An 8,998-nucleotide genomic window follows, 5' to 3' on the forward strand; every position below is an offset into this window, starting at 1 on the left:
TGGGACTTCTGAGTAGACATGCCTAGGCTTGGGCAGGCTAACCTGCCAACAGTCAGGCTAACCACGGTGAGGCTTGCAATCAGCCCCACTGAACTCTCAGTGGCACTTACTCCCGAGTAAGAGTGCCTGGGATAGCTCTGCAGATCGGTGCACCTCGTCCTCCGCTCCGTCCCGTTAGGAGCTGCGGAGGGAGGGCTTCCTCTTCCCTTGACCGATGAAGTCTTGCAGGGCGATCCAAAGCTCGCTGCTCACACAACTCGGTGGCAGGCCAGTTGCTCCGAGTTCAGCCCTCTGAGCAGGCTGCGGCCGCAATCCCCGAAAGGCTCCCCTGAAAGGAAGCGCCAGGGGGCGTCCCTTCAAAGCCGGACTGCAGAGGATCGCGCTGCGCGGCTTTTCAGGGGAGTCCGTCTCTCCCCTCCCCCCCGCTCACGCCTTTCCGGGGCTTTTCTCGAGCCAAGTTTCGATTCCTTCCCGTTTCGATTCCGTCGCGCCCGGCCCGGGCAGCTCCACCCCCTCTGCTCCCCCACCCAACCTCAGTGCACTCGGCAGGCAGCCTCGAGGAGAGCAGCGCGTCGCGTCCCGTCCCGCCGAGCCGCGACAGACCATGGCCAACAACGTCCAGTACGCCTTCCCCTTGGCGGGCAGTTCTCTCCCTCCGCGCTACGAGCAGCTGAAGGAGGATCAGGACGGGGCGCTGCCCGACGCGGGGGTGCGGCCGCCTCCCTGCACCGTGGTCCAGATGCAGCAGCAGCAGCAGCAGGTCTACGTGCCGCCCGTCCGCGACCATTTCGTCTGGTCCCTCTTCACCACCTTGTACCTCAACTTCTGCTGCCTGGGACTCCTGGCCCTCAACTTCTCCGTCAAGGTGAGAGGCGCGCCCGGGGTCCTTGGGGTGGTGTCCTCGCTAGTTCAGGGACGTGTGGTGGGTGGGGAGACAGGTGAGGCAGTGCCTCCCTAGCTGAGTCCTTTGAAAAGCAGCACCACTGCCTTGTGAGGCATTCAAGCACTCTCAACCCAGCCAGGCTGGGTGGGGAGGCAGGTGAGGCAGAGTTCTTCAAGAAGCAGTGCATATGAGATGCTCAAGCACTCTCAACCAGCATCTCACACTGTGACGGTGCTGCTTTGGGAAGGACTCCAGTAGGGAGGCACTGCCTCACCTCTCTCCCCACCCACCACACGTCCCTGCGCTAGTTGCCCACTTTCCCCTCATCTCTTTGGAAAATAACCTCAGTTGTTCATCCAGGGAAGAAAAACAGCAAAATCTGTGGGGTGGGGGTGGGGCAAAATCACAGGAACCTGAGCACAAGAAAACAAGCTATACAGTACAAAACAAAGTTATTACAAAATAAATGTGGGCCCCTCACTCTTGGCCTGTCCAAGGCTGCATTTCCACTACAGCTTTAATCCACTTTTCATCCACTTCTATTCCCCCACAAAGAAGACAACTGTAGTTTGTGAAGGGTAGTTCTAACAGTTCACAGATTCCTGAACAAACTACAATAGAAGTGTATTGAAAAGTAGGTGAAGCCATTTTGGTCCAACATTGCATATACATAACAGCAACCAAATGTGTTCGCCTGTGGGCCAGGCAAAATGGGTTAAAGCTATAGTGGAAACAGCGGCACTCCTGGCTTCTTTGCGCCCAGGGTGACACTTTTTTGCCACCCCCCCATCCCTGACCCAGAAGTAATTGCACTCACATCATCGTGTCACTGTAATTACTTCTGGAATCTTGCCAGGAATACAAGCTAACTTCCTTCGCAATTCCACACCGCTTTGCGCTGCGCCCTTCCTCTCCCCCAAGGAGAAGAAAGATGCAGCCCAAAGCAGCACGCTTCCACTTGGAGCATGTCTTTAGCCTCCTTGGAGGAGATGGAAGACACCATGCGCTACCACACCCAAACTCTGGGCGTGATGCCAGTCTAGGCAGCAACTTTCATCTCCTCAGATGCAGTCCAGAATCGCATCCGGAGAGGCAGTGATTCAGGGCTGGACTGGGCCACCCCCCCCCTTTATAGGAGGAGGTGAGAGAGTGGCCTAGAGAGTTAGCACACCAAGAGTGACAAGTGACTCTTGGCATGCTGACTCTCTAGGCCACCTTGTCTCCTCTGGAGGAGAGGAAATGGGCAGCCTATAGAGTCAGCATGCTCAGAGTTGCTTGCAACTCCCAGTGTGCTGACTTTCTAGGCTGCCCTGTCACTTCCTAGTATAAAGGAGGGGGGCCATCACTGCTGTAGAGGCAGAACCACAATTCTGTTTTTTTTTTAAAGGCAGAGAGACTGGCAGAGTCAGCTTCTTTCTCTTTTTAAAAAAAAAAAGGCAATTGGGTGGCAGCACCCCCCCCAGGGGTGGTACCCAGAGCATTTGCTCCTCTTGCCCTCTGCTAGGTCTGCCACTTAGTGGAAATGTAGCCCATTTCTCCATGAGCACCAACATGTATTGGTACAATTGGGAAAGTAGAACTTGCATGTGCTAGGCCCCCCATAGTAGGTTCACCCAGTTCACATAATTCTTAGGCCCCACTAGTCAGCTCTAGTGTGAGTCTAGAGCACATGGCATTAATTAAAGTCTACATGTGTTTTGGCATTGTCTGAAGGTGAAATTAGAAGTATGGTGTACAAGTGTAAGTCTGGAGCTCAGAAGAGAAAAGCAAAAAGTGCAAGGCAAGTTTAGATCATCTCGACCAGGTCTGCCTGGCTGTTCTGTGATGGCAGCCATCTTGGAGTGTAGCAACAAAGCTCTTACCCTATTGCCCCTACCATTGGGGCTTCCCTTAAGGGGAATAGATGGATGGCAAAAAGGGAGCTCAGGCTGTAATCCTGTCCACACTTTCCTGGGATTAAGCTCCATTGACTACAATGGGACTTACTTCTGAGCAGACAGTCACAGGATTGGGTTCACAATCATCAAAACATTTACTGATTTTTTTTGACTATGTAAACTAATAATGATGATAATATGTATTTAACATTGTAGCAATGAAGTGAGAATAAATGAAAAGGGAGTGGAGGTGGTATTTTTTGTGCTGCTATTGCTATTAGTCTGGTAAAGGGTACTGAAGGGTGAAAGGGCAACCGAGTAAAAGTCAGGCCCATTTTCCACATAGCTCATTGTGAAATGTTTGCTTCTAATTTAGATGGTCTTGGGTGACTCAGTTTCTTGGAATATTGCACAGTTCTCCACAGGATATTATGAGCAAACCTTTGTGGTGATGGGGAGACATTTTATTCTGGGGTAGCTTGCTGCTGTGCTTGCTTGATGGCTCTTGTCATTTTGACAGTTGATCTGATAAGACAAAGTAGCAGGAATGCCCTGTGATTTAAACAATACAGATGTTGTGGATTGCAGAATAGATGAGCCCAGGGGCACCTTTCCCCCTCCTTTTCTAATTTGAAGGGGATGGGTATACCTCCACCTTCTTGTGGATGTTTCACACATGCATGACATACTGAATGTGTGAAGTTATCTTACTGAAAAGCAGTGTATGGTAATATGAACGCTCACCATGGTGTTCCATCTGCAGTAGCTCAAATTTCACATGTCCATTTATCATTTGTTAACTTGCACGTGTTCTTCCTGAGGGAAGGACTTACCTGTGGGGTTCATGCAGAAATAAAGTATGAATGACCCCTCTTGTTGTTGTTGTTGCATTAAAACAAGCTTGAGGTCCCCTTGCCATAGATTTGAGGGAGCTGAGCCATACTTAATCCCACAGGATGGGGCTGCCAAATATCTAATAACGCATCATCTCTGTAGTCTTGCAGCCTTTCGTGCTTCCTTTTAAAATGCTGTTCTGCAGAAATGCAAAGCAGAAGATTGAAGAGGGCTTTAAGGCTGCCTTTATAAAATCTCATCATTTTTATTCCAGATTGACTGATCCAAAACAAATACTACCTCCCAGTTATGTTTAAAACTTGGAACTAGTTTATGAGTACTTGCACATCAGTTGATGACTTAGCTGTGTGAAAGAGCTATCAGACAGACTGGAACTTTCAAAACCATCTGATAGTTGCCTCAGACAATATTGTACAGGCATGTCCCCCACTTAACAACCTTCTGCTTAATGACAGACCACATATATGAAGGTGGTCAAAGCACAACAAAGATGCTCTTAGTTGGGACTCCCATAGTCTGCAGCAGAGTGTCTGTTTACACAACAAAGAGGCTCTTAATGCAAAGAAGAGGCCATCAGGCTCTAGTGGCCTGTGCAGCCAGCAGGGAGTGTCTGTTTACACAACAAAGGCACTAGGCTGGGCTGAATGTTCGCTTAACAACCTAATCTCATAACATTGGTGACTGGAGAATGCACCCTGTTGTTAAGTGGTGCACACCTGTAATTGGTCAGTTCACATATTCAGCTGCTTACTTGTTGGCAACCTTCAGTCTCGAGAGACTATGGTATCGCGCTCTGAAAGGTGGTTTTGGAACATCGTCTAGTGTGGCTGAAAAGGCCAATTCGGGAGTGACAATCCCTTCCACAATGGAAGCAAGTGCAGTCTGTCCCTGGTCTGTCTCCCTGGCTATGGGCCTTCCTTCTTTGCCTCTTAGCCTCAGACTGTTGGCCAAGTGTCTAAAACCAAGGTGATCGCCAACTTCACTGAGCCACAGCGCCGGACATTCAGCTGCTAGTTGTCAAGTAATTCAGTAATACTGTGTATGTGAAGTGGCTCTAAGGCATAGACATGGTTTGTTTCACAACTCTTGAATGAGAAACAACTGAGCAGAGTTGAGTGCTTCTTTAGGTCACATCTCTTGGATTAAGGGATTCTGCCATGTCATGTCCCCCACCCAAGCCCCAGCAACTTCTGCCTCACTTGTGGGGTTTGGAAAATGCTGCTCAGCTCTTTTCTGAGAGCTGAGACCGAGTTTATCTGTGAACCTCCTTAATCCAATTTTTCCTACTCTTGTAAGAGTAGGAAAACAAGATGCAGAAGGAAATGATTTATAAGCCGTCTCACTAGCAATAGAGAATTATTTGAGAGCTAAAATATAGTTCCTTTATTCTAGTTCAGGGGTGCTCAAACTTTCAACTTTAGGGATGTTGGACCTTTAACAAGTGTATAGAAGAGAGAATTTCAGCAGGTGCAGCTTGTCATCCCACAGATGACAAGCTGCACCTGCTGAAATTCTCTCTTCTATACACTTGTTAAAGGTCCAGCATCCCTAAAGTTGAAAGTTTGAGCACCCCTGTTCTAGTTGGTAAATGGTATGGTTCACGAAGGAGGTGAACAGCAGTTGTTCTCTCCCTAGGAAGAGAGAGCATGGCTGTCCATCTCCTGGTGACTAAATCTCTGTGCATCTTGGTAATTCCAGACTTTGTGTGTCGCTAGAAGGCCCAGGAAAGCCCTCTCCATGCCCCCCACCCCACACTGAAGATATGCTTCAAGGGGAACCCATATTGGGGCTTAGTCTAAGATGAGCAGAAACACGGACATAATGCTGCTGTTTTGGTCTGTGCCGATATGGCCCTTTCCCCTTCTTTCTGCCAGGACACCGCAGTTACCACCATAGGGGTGTGCAAAATTCTTACATATCACATTCCTTCTGTTTTTTGTGGCAGTTTCCTTTGTGTCCAGTTTGATGTTGAAGCTCCATCAGAAAGACTTTGAGAGTAGCTCATCTACAAATGTAACTTTAGTGCATTTTCCAGGTGCTTTCAATAGTTGATGTTTATTTTTCTTTCTTCTCCTTTCAGGCAAGAGATCGCAAAGTGGTGGGTGACCACAGTGGCGCTAGCAGCTATGGGTCTACTGCCAAGTGCCTGAACATCTTAGCCCTGGTTCTGAGCCTTCTGATGGTTGTCTTGGTCATCATCCTGACTGCAGTGGGAATCATTGGCTGGAACAAACCAATGGACTAGAAAGGCCATTGATCTATGCCTCACTTCAGTGGATTCACTTCAGAGACCTTTCACTTCCTTTTTGTAATGTTTCACTCAGCCACCTCTTGCTACTTTTGCATTCAGAGGATACTAGTGTGTAGTTCTTGATCTGGCAAAATGCAGTCCTGTCTTGAGAGTCCAGTGTGCGCCAATGATGGTCATGCGCTATTATCAGAGAATCTCCGATGTTTCCCAAGATGGAGGTGGGCAAGTGTTCTGAAGGCATACTGGGTTTTTTCCCCATGTGCTATATGACCTTCCACTGTATTGAGATATGTTTCTTTCAGCTGAAAGGAACCAGATGATTTTCTATCCTAATGAATAGAACCAGTCCTGAAAGCCACTACATAATATGAGGGCAGGGAGTCAAATTGGAATTGATGCATATGAGAACACTATGACAGAACTGCAGTTGCGTTTTCCAGCCCTGGTTCTTATGCAAGGAAGGCACATTTTCTAGTAGGCAGTTTTTGTATTTCTTTGTGTAACAAATGCTTATAGAGCTCTAATTTGAATAGTGAGGTCATGTTGGCACTAATGTTCAAATAAAGGTTTTTTTTTAAATCTTGTAACATGGATGAATTCCTTCTTTGGACTTAAAACATAGCAATAAAGGAGTTACTGCCAGCTGCCAAAAGGGGAGTATAAAATCAATTTTTCCTAAAATGTTCATAGCACATTTCCATAGGATGCAGCGGCCTTGGGGAATTCACCTGGCATTCTCATTTGAAGCCTTTTTTGGACCCTGATTTCCCCACCAAGCATTCTCAGTTATGCCTGTGCAAGCAGACTTTTCTCTGGGACTGTATTGGAATCGCAGAAGATCTGGTGAGGAGGTAGGATGTGGTGTTAGCAGTAGCCTCTTTAAAGGCCTGGGCATTCAGCAGAGAGAGTGCTGCACAGCTGCAGCCATTTGAAGGCAATAGGGCCCTCAGGCATAAAAACACCTGATGAAGGGAGTGTTTGGTGTGGGTAGCAGAAGGAGGAAAGCTTGAGGAAGGGAGACTGGATTGATGGACTAATGGCTGATGGACTTCTGAGGACAACTGGAACTATGGAACTGCTGATGAACTGATGGTCTTTGGAGCAGACTAATGGACTTTGCAGACTGCTGGAGACACAGGAATTTGGTGTGTGGCTGCTGTGCCCAAGACCTGCTGAGGACCAAGGGGCTGCTGTAGTGGCAGGAGGTTGCTGGCAGGAGAGAGGACCTCTGCAGGTTGAACAGGCGAACTACCCTGGTGGTGGGATCCAGCACTACTGCAAGGCAGAACTAGGGTCATTTGGGGGGAAAGAAGGGGAGCTAATTAGCTTAAAGTGGGCATAATTCTTCAGGCAGAGCTTGGACTGCAAATCTGGCAAAACAGGAATAGCCCATCCTTGCCTGTGTTTGTTGGGCTTTGTCCCCTGAAGGATTTTCCTCTTAATCCCAGCACTGGAAATGAACCAGACTAGAGATAAGAGCATTTGAAGCAACAAAGCACAACACCATAAGGTGATGGGAAGGGTGTGCTTACTCTTTAGCTCACTCTCTTTGGCACCTTTTCAAGGGCTTATCTCACTCCAATGACATCCAAAGCTGCCACCACTTACTCCAGTGACCAGTTTAAAGAAGCAACAGCACTGGTGGGAGGGAGGCCCTACCCCAACCTCTTATCTTCTGCTGGCTTCCTGGTGGATGGTGGGCTTGAGAAGCAGCAGGTGGGCATACCCCCCCCCCCCACCAATTTGCTGCTTTCTGCTTGCTTCTTGGCTGGGACAGCCCTGCTCCTCCCACCTTGTGCTGAACTAATAAGAAGCTACAGATCACTGTTCAGCCAGTGTAGCCAGTCTAGTCTGTCAACCTAAGGAAGGGACTGCACTGTTACCCAATTGTGTTCCATCTTGTGATTCTTTTCTCTTTACTAACTATCTCAGGTCTCAACACATCCTTATGGGTTATTAAGAGAGACTATGCCGAAAGCCTTACTGAAGAAATGCAGATATTCACCATTCTATTCAACTTGGTTTATCTTGTTTACAAAATTCAGGTCTGACGCAGGCAGCACCAATTTCTTTCATCGGCTACAAGCCAAGACATACAGTACAATACTTTATGTACATTTATTTAATATTGATACTCTGCCTTCTGTCTGTGTCAATGCTACTGAAACATATGGGTCTTCTCTCCAAGTAAACACACCTAGAAGGATCAGGCTGCACCCCAGAGAGTTCAGTGCAAACCCCAGTTCCTTCCCTCCCACCCTCATTCTGCCACTGATACTTTCACTAGGGTCATCTTTAAAAGAAACTTTCCACCATTCCAAGGGTAGAAGACTACAGCCTCCCCCACTGCCTCATCCATTGTGTTTTCTCGCATTGCTTCTGCAAAGGAGTGAAGGCTTCTCTCTCATGTTCTCAGGAAAGAGGAAGGCTCTGAACATGCCAATGCTGATCCCCACTCAAACTGGGAACCAGCACCTGCTGCTGTTCTTTTCTAGTGTCTTGTCTGTACCTCAGCTGCAATCCTTGCATATTTACTTGGAGGTAAACCCCAGTGAGATGAATTTCATAAATGGGGACTACAGTTCACAGATATTTCAGGGGGATGCTTGAAAGCGGAGTCGCTGCTCAGTGCTTCATTCGCAGCACCAGCCGTTGAAGGAACCCTCTTCTGTGCCCCAGTTTGATGGTCCAGTGCAATCTTTCAGGACTAGAATTTCTACCAAGGGACACACCTCCACCTTGCCTACACTTCTCTGCTCAGAAACTTTGGGCTGCACGTGGTTGTTCTATTGCCCTTCCAGTCAGAACCGGGCCCTGCTGCCTTCTCCATTGGGGCCTCCTTGGCCTTGCTTTGGTTGTCTCTTGTCCCTCTCATGCCATGGTCACCAACAATGATGCAGTCCTCATCAAATGACATTGCCCCAACATGCAGCCCTACTCTGATGGCAGGGAGCCACAGAGCTCCAAGTCCAAGAGCATTCTCCAACAGGGCTTCTGAATGCTGGCAGTGGGCCTGGGGCAGCATGCCTGATTTAGCCTCCCCCCCTCCCCGCCATGAATGAATGAATTTGCTTTGTGCTAAGTAGCTCATTTTGTCATGGCCCAGGCTCCCTTGAAGACTGGGCCTTGGGG

The 8,998-nt window shown here is 48.3% G+C and overlaps 1 protein-coding gene across 1 annotated transcript; it reads left to right on the forward strand.

The window, feature by feature from the left end:
- Positions 1-417: 417 nt before the first annotated feature.
- Positions 418-6,453, forward strand: LOC136636214 (dispanin subfamily A member 2b-like). Its single transcript, XM_066611167.1, has 2 exons — positions 418-865; positions 5,696-6,453. The coding sequence occupies exons 1-2, from the start codon at positions 605-607 to the stop codon at positions 5,858-5,860; spliced, it is 426 nt and encodes a 141-aa protein (XP_066467264.1). The 5' UTR covers positions 418-604; the 3' UTR covers positions 5,861-6,453.
- The last annotated feature ends 2,545 nt before the right edge of the window (positions 6,454-8,998 follow it).

Source organism: Tiliqua scincoides, chromosome 1 (assembly GCF_035046505.1).
Source record: "Tiliqua scincoides isolate rTilSci1 chromosome 1, rTilSci1.hap2, whole genome shotgun sequence".
Classification (NCBI taxonomy): domain Eukaryota; kingdom Metazoa; phylum Chordata; class Lepidosauria; order Squamata; family Scincidae; genus Tiliqua; species Tiliqua scincoides.

Bases quoted from the DNA above. Each gene is read 5' to 3' on its own strand.
- LOC136636214 (XM_066611167.1), top strand. From the start codon at position 605: ATGGCCAACAACGTCCAGTACGCCTTCCCCTTGGCGGGCAGTTCTCTC. The intron at 866-5,695 runs GTGAGAGGCGCG...TTCTCCTTTCAG, and splicing joins CCCTCAACTTCTCCGTCAAG to GCAAGAGATCGCAAAGTGGT.